The sequence below is a fragment of the Nasonia vitripennis genome (assembly GCF_009193385.2).
Source record: "Nasonia vitripennis strain AsymCx chromosome 3 unlocalized genomic scaffold, Nvit_psr_1.1 chr3_random0009, whole genome shotgun sequence".
In the NCBI taxonomy this organism is placed as follows: Eukaryota; Metazoa; Arthropoda; class Insecta; order Hymenoptera; family Pteromalidae; genus Nasonia; species Nasonia vitripennis.
The window spans coordinates 2220189-2238538 of NW_022279629.1; the positions used below are offsets into that span (position 1 = coordinate 2220189).

The 18350-nt window shown below is 33.3% G+C and overlaps 1 protein-coding gene across 14 annotated transcripts in view; it reads left to right on the top strand.

Moving 5' to 3' along the window:
* Nucleotides 1-18350, top strand: part of LOC107981437 (protein unc-13 homolog A) — an 893220-nt gene that overhangs the window by 719958 nt on the left and 154912 nt on the right. For 11 of the 14 annotated variants that reach the window (XR_004227182.2, XR_004227183.2, XM_031927059.2 and 8 more), the window contains one exon: nucleotides 10432-10538. The exons of the other annotated variants lie outside the window; for them this stretch is intronic. Coding sequence is in view for 9 of the 11 variants with exons in the window: in XM_031927059.2 (XP_031782919.1) it covers nucleotides 10432-10538 (107 nt within the window). In the remaining 2 variants the exon portion in view is untranslated. The remainder of the gene's footprint in view (nucleotides 1-10431; nucleotides 10539-18350) is intronic. 14 annotated transcript variants of the gene reach the window in all.

The window sequence follows — 18350 nt, forward strand, 5'->3', positions numbered from 1 at the left end:
AGCTACCGACATTCCAGCTATAGCCAAGTGATCAAGTCCTCTTCTAACAATCAAATAACCTCTACCAACGAGAGTAGTATTGCTCGCAGTCTCAGTAGGTCTTTTGATTGAATAGCAATTCGAATATTATCTCGAAATGCCTCGAATCAAGGAACACGTAACATGGTAAAGGAAGCTACTAGCAAAATCACTACATCGTGAAAAAAGTTAAAGAAAATACGAGTAAACAGCACTTTGCAAAGCCTGACACTAGGCAATGGATTACGCCAAAATTGGCACCCACCCAAATCGACTCTTCTCAAGATGAGAAAGATCAAACTTGCAGATTATTCAAAAGTTCCACTTTCAAGGGCGTTATTGGTTATTTGGCACATCCAAGTCAAGGATTCTATCTCAGTAAAAGTGATTACTGTATGAGGGCCAAGTTTTCCTGTCAAGTACGATTTTGAAGAAAGTTTACAAAAATTAAATTTAAAACAAAAGAACTTTACATGAAAGTTAATGAAAGATTATAGATTGCCCAAAGGTTATAACTGTTAAATAGCTTTAAGTGAAAAAAAAACTGACCTACGGGCCATAATTGATAAACGGCTCATAGCAAATGAGTTTCATGATCACGCTCGGGCGACACGAAATATACTATTGTGTAGGGTATAGGGTTATTTTTCTGTAGGGTTTGTATGATGTCTTCGCCGGGAGAATCTGAACTGTACTACTATTCGCTGCGACAATCTGGACTGTACTACTCTTCGACGCAAAAATCTAAACTGTACTACTCTTTGCCACAAAAATCTGAATTGTACTACTCTTCGCCGCAAAATTCTGAACTGTACTACTCTTCGCCGCAAAATTCTTAACTGCAATACTCTTTGCCACAAAATCTGAACTGTACTACTCTTCGTAGGAAATATGAACCGTACTACTCTTCGTAGGGACCGACGATTTAGAACATTACCCTATTAAAAATGTTATTAAAGATCTTATATGAAAATTTAAGTAAGATATGGGATACCAGATCTCGGCAAAGATCTCGTTTAAGATCGTGCATAAGATCATATTAACGATTTTGAACTAAGATTTTAGATAATATCTTACATAAGACATTGAAATGGTCACCACTCTTCTCGGTCCTATGCGCGTAAATGAATTTAGATTTTAGTGAAGAGTAGTCCACATTTACTGATCTGTGTAATAATTATGACGACAGATCATAAATAGAAAGTTGATTTTATTTTGTTATGTATTATTATAATAATAGAGGTCTGTGATACCAAGTAGTGGAAGAATGTTACAATAATAAAATTTTGTTATTTCACTTCAATACCAAAAATAAATATATTCAATAAATAGTTTTTCTAGAGAGAATATTGCGTAAATTGCAGATATTCTTCGTGACAGAAAATCGTATGTATTCGCTTTAATTTTATAATATAATATATTTGTAGATCAATACGTTTTACTTTTGAGTTATTGACTCTAGATCACAATTTTATAAGTATAGCAGATATTTAAAATTATTCTTTTCCTATCTAATACGCTTTAGTTGCGTTATCAGGTTCGACTCAACAAATTTATAAGTATTTTGAAATACGGAAATATTTCTAAGTTTTATATTTACTTAAGGCGTAAGTTGCTCTTGAGTAAAGACTAGGCGCTGAAGTTGCCCTAGAGCTAGTGAGCCTAGATAGCCCGTACAAGTCTTTATATAGGTATCGGAGAGAGCGGGTATCGAGCCGCCGAAAAAACGATTACATTCATACCTGCACACGTACATTCACATCTGTATATACATAAATAATTTACACTAACATATTCGAATGTGCGCGCCGCGCTGCCGCTGCGCTCGCTACTCCTTCTCTTCGGTCTTATCAAGCCGCTGCGCTCGCCGCTCGCTATATATGGGTATACGCGCGTGTTGCGCGCTCTTCCCGCTCTATCGCTGCTTCTGCTGCCGCTGCTGGCTGGCTCGTGGCGCTGCTGATGTTATGCTGCTGCTGTGAGCTCAGCTGTGACCTGGAGCGTTCAAATGAAGAGTGAGGGAGCGCGAGATACTCGCGTAAAATCTAAAATTTTATTCAACAAATGTTTTTTTAAATATAATTTATAATTTCATGCGGAGCTTGTACGGGGTGTTACAACATTACGTATTATGTTTCCCCAATTCTCACATAAGATGTTATGCAAGATCTTACCACCATGATCAAAACAAATATTTTAATTATTAATTAATTCTAGATCTTAAATAAGTTTTTATAAAAGATCTTTGTAACATTTAAGGAATAATCTTCTCATTGATCATTTAAGCAAGTTCGTATGCAAGATCTTATATGAGATCCTATGTAGATCTTGAGTAAGTGATCAAAAATACGGCGTCTCTTTGCGTGTTAGTCTTTGGGTATTAATTAAGTCTATAAGGTATTCATTTTGGTATAGCTATTAAACTTCTTTACGTCCAATACAGATGGATCAACAGGCTATACACCGGCTATTTTTAATCTTTTTATAGCGTTTGTGAATTTAATTTTAAATATAGTAACATTAAAATTATTAGTATGTATATCTATGGTCATGACTGACTGAAAGAAAGCGGAAAGAATCAGAAAGGCGAAAAATATAGTATATTGTACAACGAGTGCGATAAGTTGCCAATTACTTACGCGGGCGGGTTGGCAACTTATCGCACTAGTTGCCCACACTATTTTTTATCACGAGTGCGAGGATTAAATGCTGCACAACGCACGGTTTTGCCGGAGCTAAAATGGGAGAGGTTATGTAGACTGTAAGGGCGCTGCGAGAAGCGTCGCGTTTTTTTCATAACTCAACGCTTTTGCGTTGCGTTATTTTTCATTACGCAACGCGTTTGCCTATAACCTAACGCTTTTATCTCAAATCTACCCGATGATGGATTTCGCTATTTATCCAAGGCAGCACTGTCGCATTATGAGGCACTATCCGAGCACGAGCGATAAAAAATTCTTTTTGCAAAATTATTTCAATTTCAATTATTTTATGAACGAGCAGTTTTCTTAACAAAATAATATGGTGATTAAAAAGATCTTATAAAATCTCTGAAATCGTATACTCATACATGAATATTAACAACAGATCGAATACATTATATTCCGAATTCGCAAAACGTGAACAGGTTGTTTAGTAAATCCAAACTATAATTGGTCGCGGTGCGTTCCTGACGGCACAGTGTATAATACTTATATTTGTTATACTCCTTGATGCAATAAAATAAAAAAATCAACGCGCTCGAAGTACATTGTATGACATTAATAAAATGCGCTTCTGACAGTACCTCTTAGGAAGTGTGAAAAACTGTTACCCTAAACTTTACACTTTAAAAAAACTTTAATATATATGTATTGATTGCAAATTTAATGAGGTATTAGTAACTTTTTACACAACAATTACTTTTATACCTCTGATACCCTGATAGAAATTTCCCTTGTCTGATTGGCCTGGTCGCTAAGCGATGGCCAGTTTCCTTCGCGTATTCTTCGTAATGAAAAAAAAAAAAAAAAAAAAAAAAGAGCAAAACTGACCAGAAATTTTGGATATACATGGTTTGCTCGTATGTAATCTTATGACACTTATTTAGAAAAGGATGAAAATGATTTATTACTGATGATTTGTATATTGATTAAATTATTTTTATTTAAGTGATATTAAACAATATTCTAGTAGGACCACTATTGTTTATCCTATACATTAATAATATCTTAAAGGTGACCCTGAAGGCAATCATATCCCATGTAGACCCAAATCTTTCAGCAATATTGTCTGAATGTTGCGTTTATAGATTTGCAATATAAAATAATATTGTTCGGAGATTATCTAACCTTAAAAGTTAATAAAAATAATTTCATTTACATTAACGGCGATTGTTTGAGACAATCTTCTTTATTTAGAAAAACTAAAACCACGAAATGCACATCTTGCATCAAACAGTGTTCCTACCCACATAGCAGGAAACGTTGTGGAAGCATTGCTGCAACGCTGCACTAAAAACCGAAGAACGTTTACTTGAAGCGATAAAATAAATTTAGCTAGAACGTTGCCGGAACTTTGAAAAGTTACACTTTGTTGACAAGGAAACGTCGGCAAAATGTTTTGTGAAATAGGGTTGAAGACGTTGCTAGAACAATTTCCTTACTCAACGTCTTAGCATCGTTTTCTAAACGTGATAAAAAAAAGTTGGAAACTTTCGTGCAAGGAAAGTTTGAATCGAAATTTTGCTAGCAATAATTGGAACGTTGATGGATCGTTGCAAGAACATTTCTGTAACGTAAATTAAAAATGTTTAAAGTATTATTGAAACTCTAGCTAAACTACAGGGTGACCCAATTTAAACGGGCACCGGTAATAACTCGCCAGTTCAACACGATCCACCAGGGTAACTCCTCTGTCAAGGCCCTAATAAAAAAAATGGTAGACACCAAAGTTGTAGGATATCAAGGGAGAAGTCTGATGGTGACCTTGGATTTGACCTTGAGATCTATTTTCAAGGTCATGGTCATGACAGGAAATGGTACGCTAGATGTTAAAATTTCTTTCTTCGATGTTAAGTAGACGACTTTGTTTAAAACACAAAATTTCACGGGCTTTCAGAACCCGGAGTCGAAAATATGAGAACTCTTTGAAAGAAGACAAAATCAATTTGACCTTGAAATGACCTTTAAAGACAGGTCAAATTTGAGGTCGCAGTTACGCACCCCCTTGATATCGTACGATTTATGTCTCTACCATTTTTTTGATTAGGTCCTTGCCAGAGGAGTTACCCTGGTGGATCGTGTTGAACTAGCCGCATGACCTTGAGATGACCTTCGATACCGCAACCAAAAATACCATTCTGAACGTAAAATTTTCCGCTCTTTCCATTCCCGCAATAAAAAAATAGGGTTCCTATTTAAAAAATCAACGTTGATCTTCAAATGACCTTGAAAATCGATCTCAAAGTCAAATTCAAGGTCACCATCTGACTTCCCCCTCGATATCCTACAACTTTGGTCTCTACCATTTTTTCGATTAAAGCTGTCCCTGACGAGTTATTACCGGTGCCCGTTTAAATTGGGTCACCCTGTATAATATAAATAAACCACTACATCTTCCACTCTACCACCCTATCTTTGATACTTTACTTTATAGACTTTAGAGAATTACTTCACATGTGAATTTGGATAAGCCATATACTTATTAATTGACGTATTAGAATCATACTGTACATATGTTCATATGCTTTTAGAAACGTTCTTGCAACGAAGCATCAGCGTTCCAATAGTCTCTTCCCGCCACGTTTCGGTAGCGTCTCTAACTCTATTATCTCAAAATGTTTTGGGCAACGTTCACTTGTCAACGAAATGTGACATTCCGGTAACGTTCTGGGCAACGTTTTATTCGCTTTATGGAAACGTTCTTTGGTTCTGTTGTTATTATGGAAATATCGACTCACGAACAAGTGAAGGAATCGTAAATAAATAGTCAAGGTTTAAGTGAACGTAAGTGTGGCTTTATTATAAGAGATAACGTGTAAACAGAAAGCGTAAAGCGTCTTGTCGGCTTGAGAGCTGGACAAGGAGTGAGGCGGCGGGCGAGCGGCTTCGCGGATCTCCGCAGAATATCACGTGGTGGGAACGAGTTTTGGGAGGCGCTAGCGTTGGCAGTTGGTGTTATGTAATTTCAAGAGGTTCATAGTATAACGTCGCAGCAACGTTCCCACAATGTTTCCTGTTATGTGGTCATAGAAACAATAGTTTTATAAAAAAGTTGAAAAACGTCAAATGTGTGAGAGTCTACCCGTTTGTAGAATAAAAAAGTAAGGCAATATATGAATGATTGATAGATTATTAATTAATGAGAAACAACTGTTTTAGTTGTAAGTCTTATTATATAAGTATTTAAAATTTAGATTTCGAGTATTCTTCAATACTTTTTAAAAATCTCTTGTATAATGAATTATTTCCCATATAGCACCCAATCTTTCGGCAATAATTCCTCAAGGTTGCATTTGCAGATTCGTCAGATTCGAAAATATTGTGCGAAGGTTAAATAACCTTCAAGAAATTTTCCTGCAATACTGCTGTAAGGCATCATGTCTGTTTTTGGATTGCATTTCCAAAATACAATAAGCATATTGTGGCAATATTGCTCGAATATTATTTGTAATATTGTGTCAATATTATAAAATATAGGCGAAAAATACTATAGTTAAAAAAATTAAATAAGCCTTTTTAATTTATTTTTACGATATTCTTCGTATATATCTTATTTGAATCATCATTATTTTTACTTTTATTCTCAAAACTTGAATTTTTTGAAAGTAAAACTGTTAAATTTCCTTTAACGTTACCCAGTATAATGCTAGATATAATTGACCATGACTGTAAACTGAATTTAGTAAATAGACACTAACTTTGTTAAATGTTTGGCCTTGTGATTTGTTGATTGTCATGACATATCCTAATCGTACTAGAAACTGTCATCTTGTCATGGCAAAAGGAATTTCTTCTTTTAAAGAAGTCAAATCAATCCGTGGTATAAATACAACTTTACCAAATTGTTTACAGCTAATTAGTTCTGCCTCTATACAGAATTGCATCATTTTCCTTACTATTAATCGAGTACCATTACAAAGACTATCATTTACATTTAAATTTCTCAGAAAAATAATTACAGCACCTACTTTTAAGCGTAACTTATGAGGCGGTAGGCCATTTGGTGTAAGTAAATTTAAAAATTCTATTGGTATCATCTCTTTATTATCATCTTATTTAAGCAGTATGGGCCTGTTGTCTACTTGTACAGGTCTTTGGTCTTGCCGATCCTTCTCTACGGGTCTTCTATTTGGTCTTCGATTACTACGATTTTCGCTAAGAAGCTTGAATCAGTCCAGCATCGTTACCAGATTTCGCAATATTGCACGGAACTTCATTAATATTGCTGCAACTATTCAGGGAACATTGCTACTAGATTGTACAATATTTAATTATTATTTCGATAACCTCAATTTATTTTTGCATCATTATACAAATTTTTATACGAAAATTTTTATGCGAAAATAATTCTATCTATATAATCTATCATATATATGGGTTTTTTAATTTTATGTTTTTTTAACTTTATTTTACAATATTGACATAATATTGCAAGTAATCTTTGAGCAATATTGCTGCGATATTGTTATTGTTTTTTTTTAATTCAATCCAAAAACGGATATTACTCTACAGCAATATTGCTGGACAGTATCCAGAATATTCAATAATCTGAATGCAATATTTTTGAATCTGAGGAATCTGCCATTGCAACATTCAGACAATATTGCTGAAAGCTTAGGTGCTATATGGGCGGTAGTTGCTTGTTGTATATTCCCATATAGCCCTCAATCTTTGGGCAATATTGCCCGTATTTTTAAATTCTACATTGGCCAGATTGGATAATATTGTGAAAGGATTATATAACCTTTATACATTTTTTAGCAATATTGCTGAGGACCAAAATGTCCTTTTTTTTAATTGTATCGTTTTCGCGGGAACCTCTAAAGCATCCAAAATTATTATCAGATTGAACAACGTTTCACTAACATTGCAATAATATTGAAAATTTTTCGCATTAGTATACAATATTTTTATACTGATGCGGAAATTTTTCAACATTGCAGCTATGTTAGTGACATATTGTATTAATGTTGCCTGATGGCTGCAGCAGTATTATATTCAATGTTGTGCAATCTGGATATGCAATATTGAGGCAAGATTGGATGCTGTAGGAGGTTTTCGCAAAATCGTTACAATGAAAAAACGGACATTTTGGTCCTCAGCAATATTGCTCGAAAATTTATAAAGATTATATAATTCTTCCACAATATTATCTAATCTGGCCAATCTGCAAATTCAACATTCAGGTAATATTGCCCAAACATTGGGGGCTATATACGGTCAGTCTCACGCACAAGAGCTAACAGATTCGTATACATATTGCCGACAACTATATGTCTGTCTAACGAACCACGACTTATACGCGAGGCCCTGAATCTTGCCTCGTGCTTGCTCAATGTCGCGTTTTAACAATGCGCGAACCTACCCGGTTTCGCACTTTGTTTACAAAATACGGTAAATTTTATAAGTTTGTACTGTGTTTATAAATAAATTACTTAAAAGACAGATTAATTTGTGTGATTATGACAGATATTTTCAGACTTTTGTATTATTATAGAATTTAATTCAGAGTTCTCTTTTTGTTGATCGATCTGTAGACCGATGTATGTTTTTGGTACGTTGATATTTAAAATTGTAATAAAATAGGCTGCATTCATACTTCGATCTAATAAATTAAGGTTCATTCAGCAGTTAAGAAGTTCATAGAAATCTTGTTGTAAAAAAATGGCACATCGATAGAAAGGTTGGAACCTGATATAAATACGAACATTTAAAATGGGACGAAAACTATCCATATAGCACTCAATCTTTCAGCAATATTGTCTAGCTTGCATCGTCAGATTCAAAAATATTGCCGTCAGATTATTAAATCTTTTGGATACTGTCTAGCAGTATTGCTGTAAAGCGTAATGTCCGTTTTTGGATTGCGTTTCCAAAAAACAATAACAATATTGCTGCAATATTGCTCGAATATTATTTGTAATATTGTGTCAATATTGTAAAATAAAGGTAAAAAAAACATCCCATATAGACCCTAATCTTTCAGCAATATTGCTCGAATGTTGCGTTCACAGATTCGCTGGATTCAATAATATTGTTAAAAGATTATAAAACCTTGCTAAACTTTTGGAGCAATATTGCTGTGGACAGCTATGTCCGTTCCCATATAGGACCTAATCTTTTGGAATATTTCCTTAAGGTCGCATTTGTAGATTCGTCAGATTCGAAAATATTGTCCGAAGATAAAATAACCTTCAAAAAATTTCCCTGCAGTATTGCTGTAAGGCATCATGTCCGTTTTTAGATTGAATTTCCAAAAGACAATAAGCATATTATGGCAATATTGCTCAAAGATTATTTGCAATATAGTACAACATAGGCGAAAAAACATTAAATTAAAATAATTAAATAAGCGTTTTGAAGGGCTCTCATGCTCATTTTGGGAAGTATCATCCGGATATTAGTACCCGAATAAGGCATAGAAGCCCCTGAAAAAGCTTATTTAATTTTTTTTAACTATAGTGTGTTTTGGAAATGCAATCTGAAAACGGACATGATGCGTTACAGCAATATTGCAGGTGAATTTCTTGATGGTTGTTTAACCTTAGCACAATATTTTCGAATCTGACGAATCTACAAATGCAACCTTCAAACAATATTGCTGGAAGATTTAGTTCTATATGGGTTCTACCATTGCAAGTTCCCCGTATAGCACTCAATCTTTTGGGCAATATTTCCTAAAGGTTGCATTTGTAGATATGTCAGATTTGAAAATATTGTGCAAAGGTTAAATAACGTTCAAGAAATTTCCCTGCAATATTGCTGTAAGGCATCATGTCCGTTTTTAGATTGCATTTCCAAATACAATACGCATATTGTGGCAATATTGCTCAAATATGATTTGTAATATTGTGTCAATATTGTAAAATATATGCGAAATACACTATAGTTAAAAAAATTAAATAAGCTTTTTCAGGGGCTCCCATGCCCTATTCGGGGACTACCATCCGGATGATACTTCCCAAAATGGGCATGGGAGCCCTTGAAAAAGCTTATTTAATTATTTTAATTTATTGTTTTTCGACTATGTTTTACAATATTGCAAATAATCTTGGAGCAATATTGCCACAAAATGCATATTGCCTTTTGTAGGGTAACTCCTAGATGTTAAGATATTGAGAAAAGAGGTAAATGGCGTTACAGTACACAGGTACATAAAACACTTTAATATAATAGTAGATTACTTTATTTATAAATACTGCCGCCTCCGCGGGCGTTGGAACAAACGGTTTTAACGCAAATCTTAGTAGCTAACTCGAAGCGAGCTGCGTTGCAACGCGAGCAGATTACGAGCGTTGAGAGAGTTCTCTGCATCACCTTGAGATAGTGATTCGCTCAAGTATTGTCAAGTTTTCCCCTGAAAATGAGCCCTGTTACAATTTTTAACAAAAGAAGAAATAGTGTAAAGTATGCTCGCGACTCGCACAATACAAATTATTGATTTATTTCAAAATAATTAACTCAATATTCAAATTTTATGTTTTTGTTGATAATGTAAGTTAATAAGAATTGTTTATTATTTATAACAGCATTTTTTAGAAAAGTTGTATTTAGTAATTTTAACAAAAAAAATTACCCATGATAATCGAAATAGTGAATTATTAAGAATTCTGCTCAATATATGTTTTTCATAATAATACATTGCATGTTAAGAAAAAGAGATATTGTAAATAATATGGTACATTACATATAAAATATCGTGAGACTTTAGGTCAGTGTTTGGGGTCGAGCAGCAGGTTCACATTCAACACATGACATCAGTGAAGCAATCGGTTCTGGACGGTACTAGCAAATGGTCTGCAAAAATCGCCATAACAGGTTTGTGGCCGCGATGTGTACTATGGGTCCTTGTATAAAAGCCTGGCTAATTTTTTTACGTGTTTTAATTATTTGATATGCGTCAACTATAGGCTTTAGTATATATGTAATAAAATTTTAATGCTGCTCAGTTATTGTTGTTGCTCTTGATGTTGTTGCCAATGTTTTCGTTGTTCTGTTTGAATATTATTAACATGATATGTATTTATATCTGATTTTTCTATGGAATGCCTTTAGAGAATGAGGAGAATATATTATTTGGAAATTCTAACCTTTAGAATTTGACTAACGTAAGGCTCGCTAGTCATATGTGCTAGATATTTACAATTTTTTAAATAAATCCTTTATAAAAATATTTTTGTTTGTATGCACAAAAATCTACCATCTAGTATGAAAACATACAATTTTTAGTACGATGATCTAGAGGTATTTGTGAGATAATATGCAAGAAACAGAATTATTTACCCCCATATAGCACCCAATCTTTCGGCAATATTGGCTAAAGGTTGCATCGGAAGATTCGAAAATATGGTAGGAAAGTTATATGATCTTCTGGATACTGTCCACTAATATTGCTGTAAGAACTAATGTCCATTTTTAGATTGCATTAAAAAAAACAATAACAATATAGCAGCAATATTACTCAAAGATTATTTGCAATATTGAAAGTATCCAGGAAATTATATAATATGCCTACAATATTTTTGAATCAACCGAATCTGCCAATGCAAGCTTTAGGCAATATTACTAGAATATTAGGTGCTATATGAGCCTCAATAAGTCACAAAATAAAAGTTTATCTATCCAACGTTTTAGTCTTTCAGTTAAGGGGACACAACACTTTAAAATCCTGAAAAGGAGATTTATTATGCAAAATTAATAAAATAATATTTAATAACTAGTACATATTTTTGCTAGTATTTGGTAATATTACCACTCATTTTACTATGCTAAATCATTATTTTAACCTACTTACCTATTGTGGCACTCGGTGCAATGTTTTGATTGTTTTGTCACTGTCCGGAGGATTCCAAATAAACAAGTAGTTCATTTGGGCCAAAATTTTAGGAGGATATTTTGTACACTTGTAGTTTCAGTACCCATATAGCCCCTAATGTTTGGGCAATATTATCTGAATGTTGGATTTGCAGATTGGCCAGATTAGATATTATTATAGAAGGATTAAATAACCTTTATAAATTTTCGAGCAATATTGCTGAGGACTAAAATGTCCGTTTTTTTATTGTAGCGTTTTTACGGAAATCCCCTACAGCATCCAATCTTACCTTAATATTGCATATCCAGATTGCACAACATTGAATATAATACTGCTGCAGCCATCAGGCAACATTAATACAACATGTCACTAACATAGCTGCAATGTTGAAAAATTTTCGCATCAGTATAAAAATATTGTATACTAATGCGAAAAATTTTCAATATTATTGCAATGTTAGTGAAACGTTGTTCAATCTAATAATAATTTTGGATGCTTTAGAGGTTCCCGCGAAAACGATACAATTAAAAAAAAGGACATTTTGGTCCTCAGCAATATTGCTAAAAAATTTATAAAGGTTATATAATTATTCCACAATATTCCCTTATAGCGCCCAATCTTTCGGCAATATTATCTAATAGTTGCATCGGCAGGTTTAGCAAATTTAAAAATATGTTAGGAAGAATATATAATCTTCTGGATATTGTCCAGTAATATTGCTGTAAGTGGTAATGTCCGTTTTTAGATTTCATTTCCATAAAACAATATGTATATTACGGCACTATTGTCTGGAAATTATTTGCAATATTATGTCAATATTGTAAAACAAAGGTAAAACATTGAATTAAAAAAATTATATAAGCTTGTTCACGGGTTCTCATGCCCGTGTCGGAAGGTATCATCCGGATGGTACCTCCCGAAACGGGCGTGAGAACCGTGAAAAGGCTTGTATAATTTTTTTTCATTTAATGTTTTTTTACCTTTATTTTACAATATTGACGCAATATTGCAAATAATCTTTGAGCAATATTGCTGCGATACTGTTATTGTTTTTTTTAAAATTCAATCCAAAAACGGACATTCAAATATTCAATAATCTGCCTGCAATATTTGAATCTGCCGATGCAACTTTCAGAAAATATTGCTGAAAGATTAGGTGATAAATGGGTTATACAGCACCCAATCTTTTAGCAATATTGTTCGATGGTTGCATTTGCAAATTCGTCAGATTCGAAAATATTGTACCTGGGTTATATCGACGGCCCCTGCGAAGAGTAGCACTGTTTAAACCTCTATGAAAACTATCTCGTTTCGACGTTTACTACGAAGAAAAGCATTGAACAAAACCATCTCCGAAAATAAGCATGATTCAGCAACCATTCACAAAAAGTAGCACGACTCGTCGACCTACGACGGAAAAAAGGGTCTTTTACAGCTGCGCGAAACCGCATATTATATGTAATATTGAGTCAATATTGTAAAATATAGGTGAAAAACACTATAGTTAATAAAATTAAATAAGCTTTTTCAGGGGCTCTCATGCTCTATTCGGGGACTATCCGGATGATACTTCCCAAAATGGGCATAGGAACCCTTGAAAAAGCTTACCCCTATAACACCCAATCTTCCGGCAATATTTCCTTAAGGTTGCATTTGTAGATTCGTCAGATTCAAAAATATTGTGCGAAGGTTAAATAACCTTCAAGAAATTCCAGGCTTCCATGCCCATTTTAGAAAGTATCATCTGAATGGTAGTCCCCGAATCAGACATGGGAGCCCCTGAAAAAGCTTATTTAATTTTTTTAACTGTAGTGTTTTTCGCCTATATTTTACAATATCGACACAATATTACAAATAATATTTGAGCAATATTGCCACAATATGCTTATTGTATTTTGAAATACAATCTAAAAACGGACATGATGCCTTACAGAAATATTGCAGAAAAATTTCTTGAAGGTTTAATTTTTAAGTTTTATTTAACCTTTGCACAATATTTTCAAATCTGACGAATCTACAAATGCAGACAATATTGCCGAAAGATTGGGTGCTATATGGAATCTAATATGGCCAATCTTGAATTTCAACATTCGGGCAATATTGCCCAAAGATTGGGGGCTATATGGGTATGAATGCAGGGACCCATATACCACCCAATCTTTTTACAATATTGTCTGAAGGTTACATCGGCAGATTCGTCAGATTCGAAAATATAGCAGGTAAATTATTGAATGTTCTGGATAGTGTCCAGCAATATTGCTGTAAAGCGTAATTTTTCGATTGCGGTTCCAACAAAGAATAACAAGATTGTATCAATATTGCTCAAAGATTCTTTGCAATTATGCGTCAACATTGTAAAATAAAGGTAAAAAAACATTAAATTAAAAAAATTATATAAGCGCTTGTAGGGGTTCTTATGTCCATTCTGAAGGTATCATTCGGATGACACCCCTAAAAACTGCACCAACTGCCACAATGGTAAGAGGGTGTAATATATGATTTATCATGGTAGAAGTAGAGGTAATAATACTAAATATTACTAGAAAAAATTTTAAATAATTTACTCTAAATTTTTTTATCATAAATCTTTTTTGCAAGTTTTAAAAGTGGTTTACAAAAAAGAAACTGCAAAATAGATTAACGAAATTTTGTCACTGTGTAAGAATAGTAAAAAAAAAAAAAAAAAAAAAAAAAAATTTTACCTAATTTTTTATATGCATTTTGCAGTTAATTTTTAGAGATTGTCTAATATTTAACCTATTTTTTTTTTGTTCAAGTACAAACAGACACTGGATTTGTTTGTTGTACAAAGACAATGTAATACGAATTTTTGATAGTATTAACAAAAACTGTCTTAATGATGATCATAAAATGTGTATCGATAGGCTGTTTCCAAATAAAGATAATTTACGCATATCTTTTGAACAAGTACAGTATCAGACTAATTATTATGATTGCGATGTTTTTGCTATATCATTTGCAGTCGCTATTGTATTTAATATTCGCCCATGCAATGTTCACTTTAATATTAGTAAAATGCGAGAACATTTGATTAGAATCAAGTGTTTCGACAACGCCGCGCTGGCAAGAAAAAGTACGAAGTACGATTTGTCGACGGCGCAACCCTATATACTTTGAAATTGGGTTTTCTTAACCTTAAAAAAATCTCGAGAGCATTTAAATCATTACTATTGCGCGTATGCGCAATCTGTTGGTATCTACTTGAATATATTAACCTAATCTTTCATGATTAAAAAGATTCATCCAAAAATATTAAGTTATTAACTTAATATTGCAAGTTGAAAATTTGGTCGGTATATTTCTTTTCGTTCAGAGTTTCCATCCTCTCCCGATTTTTTTCGTCTCCTCCGGTCACGTGACTTCCGGTGAGTATTATATTAGGTATTATACACCAGTGGTTAAAGTCATTCATCTACTTTACCGACATTCGTCTGCTACTCGGCGACACACGCGGTATATGCATATAATAATGCTATACGATTATATGCGCGATGCGATCAATGTCTAAAGCAATAGTAGCTTATTGTCTATCGAATAGATCAAGATTTCATGAAGTGTAATAGCAAGGACGATATGCTTTGTAAAAGATGTGGAATCTCCCCAAAAAAACTTTTTTCAAAAGTGAAAACCTTGGCAAGAAAAAGACTAATAAACGTAGTGAAATCTCTAAATATTAAAATGTCAAGTAAATGTTTTTTGCTATACGCATTAAGATATAAAATTAAAGTTAACATTAGTTTTCCCAAAAAATGATATCTTAATGCGTATAGCAAAAAACATTTACTTGACATTTTAATATTTAGAGATTTCACTACATTTATTAGTATTTTTCTTGCCAAGGTTTTCACTTTTGAAAAAAGTTTTTTTGGAAGATGTATGATACATTAACTTTATCATTTTTTCCAATATCAAAAGATTATCAAAATAAAATTAAAAAAAATTAATATTAAGAAACTTGAGGTATTATAAACAACAATCATTAATTAACTCTTCTAGAAGTCAATACAAAGAAAAAGTAACTGCTAAAAATCTATTAACAAATAACATAGATAATAAAATAATATTGTATATCTATCAAATCAAGATAGCAAAAAAAAAACTTCATTAAAAAGCAATTTGATTAACACAGTATAGTATTTTACGGAACGACGGCGACCAGCGGCCACATAAGCAAAACTGCAAGTCTGCACTTTACTCGTGGCAACAGTCGCGAGGTGTCGGGTGGACCCATGGATCAGGTCGCATCCGTGATACGTGTGGGGCTACGGAGTCTGCGTCCGCGTAGACCTTGAAAAACAATTTTAATCTAATTTATCGCGATCAGGCGTCTCTCCCCCCTCTCTCTCTCTCTCTCTCTCTCTCTCTCTCTTATGTTCTTGTTATATTTAATAATATTTGTGTAAAAGCAAATGAACATTTGAAATTCTTGACTTTAAAATAATTAGTTAAAGTATTGGATATAAAACGCGAACTTACTGGAATGAATTGTAGATGATAATATATTAAAGCATAATCGTATAATATGAAGTTATAGAATTTCTTTAAATAGGCGTCTGCAACTGCTTTCCTCTGCATCGCATTTCGAGTGCTCTGAAAGGAATCATTGTTCTATCGCGTGTGCCATGAAATGTGCTCTTTTCTATATATGTTATTTTTAAATGCTTGCGCAGCGTGCGGAAGCTGCGGAAAATTTAAAAAAATTAATAAATTTTTGTTTAAATTTTGTTTAAATATCCTATAAAATATAAGTTTTGTTCTCTTTTTTGCAGTATTTTCTAATTTTATTTTCATTTTTTTTATAATTATTATCGTTAATCGTTGACTTGATCTTGTCTCCCTTATATATTATTGCAAATTATAAGTCTATTTTTCTTATTTTTTTTTGTAATTTATTGTATTGGTTTTAAAACTTTATTTACATTCACATAAAGATCAGTTTCTTTTTTTTTCTCTGGCGATAAGTTTGCAGAACCTCTTTAGTCTTCCATTAGTGTTGTACCCCGAGATTTTGACTCGTTTTGCGGCATAACTTTTCTAGAGACTCTATAGGCTCCCGCTTAGCGACAACTTCTACCCTGAGTTTTCTAGGCTCAGTTATAGAGTTTCATACGTGCTCTCTAGGCTCCGGATGATTTATGTAGTTTGTTTTGGTGGCCCTGTGGCTCTCCTCGACTAATCTTGCCGCGAGGCTTTTTAACTCGTTTGGCAGTTTGGAGTGGTCTATCTATGGCTACCACTCATATTATCCCAATATTCTAGAGTTTGATTTACTCTAGTCTCATTGTCGCTTAAAGGACGTAGAATTCTTCGTTGTCTCTCGCCGATTTGTTTATATTACATAGAAAAAAGAAAATCTTTTTGCTTAAAATTATTTTTAATATTTCGCGAAATTTATTTTCATTTCCAAAGCTAAATATATTGCCTCTATTTTGAAATTAGTATCTTTGATAATTTTCTCGCGTGAAGTCAACGTTATGAGAACTACTTATTAATCAATATTAAGGGGACGGATGCACCTTAAATTGTCAAAAAATGAAAAATTCAATTTTTTGTTTAAATTTTTCCTAAATTGTTTTAAAAATGAATTAAACTATTAAAATATTTTGAGAGATAATGGTTTTTCTTTATCTGATGTCCCTCGGTTAAAGTTCTTTCTCTCCTTTCTCACCACACAACCTGCTTCGGGAAGACCGATAGAGACAAATCAATATTCTTAAACTATTAAATATATTCAGGTATAATGTAAAAAAAACAATGTTAATATGTGCCATATTATCAAGTATAACATTTCTTCAAAGGCCAAAATTCAGAATTTCCATTTTTCAGCTACCGTAGACTCACTTAAGATTTGGACTTCGAAGGTCACTTTTATACTGATAGATATTCTTCAAACACATACAGTTTCCAGATAAATGTGGGGTTTTGCAAAAAAATATTATTAAAAAAAGTTGTCTGGATATTAACATAAAATTTGTTACTTTTTAAAGTATTTAAACAATTTTTGTTGATTATTTTCAAGTCAAGAAAATGGGCTCCTATCAGACATTCTAAATTATCTGTTCTGCTTTTGGTTTAGTTTCCTTATTTGTGTCTGATCAAATTAACCAGGGTCACCTTAGGTGTTGTAAAAAGTTGCACAGCTTTGCCGTCACTGACATCGCGCTTCGACTGTTGTAGTATCACCTCTAGCCTTCACCCTGGCTCTTTCGATTTCTTTTTTATATTTTTTTTGCGTCGTCTGTACAGTCACGTGTCTTCTTTACATTTTTTGTGCTTAGGCAAGCGGTCTCCTCACCTTCTTTCTTAGTTTTTGCAGAACCACCTTAAATTATCATAAAATTGACAATTGATTTGTTTTGTTAAAAATATTTGAAATTATTTATATATTTGAAAAAAAAAATTAAACGAACGGATGGCAGTGTGTTTGCTCAGTGGTTAGAGCGCAGGCTCTCGGGTCCGCGAGTTCAAGTCCCATATTATACATATGGAGTCGTTCCCGCCAACACGACAGTATCACGATCACAATCACGCGATTTTTGATTTATCTTAATAAAGAGATAAATGAAGAATCGCGGTATGCCACTAGGACGAAATGCAAGGACGACGGTAATATGCGGTAAGTTTCGATAACGATGACAGTATTTTTGCGGTAAATGTTTAAATTTGTGGGTTCAGTAGTTCGAACCGTTGTTTAAGACTAACTACTTAGCAAGCACTGCACGAAGAAAATACTGAATTGTAACACTGTTGCGCGTGTTACGGTCCTGCGCGCTCGCGTATTAATTTATTACGAT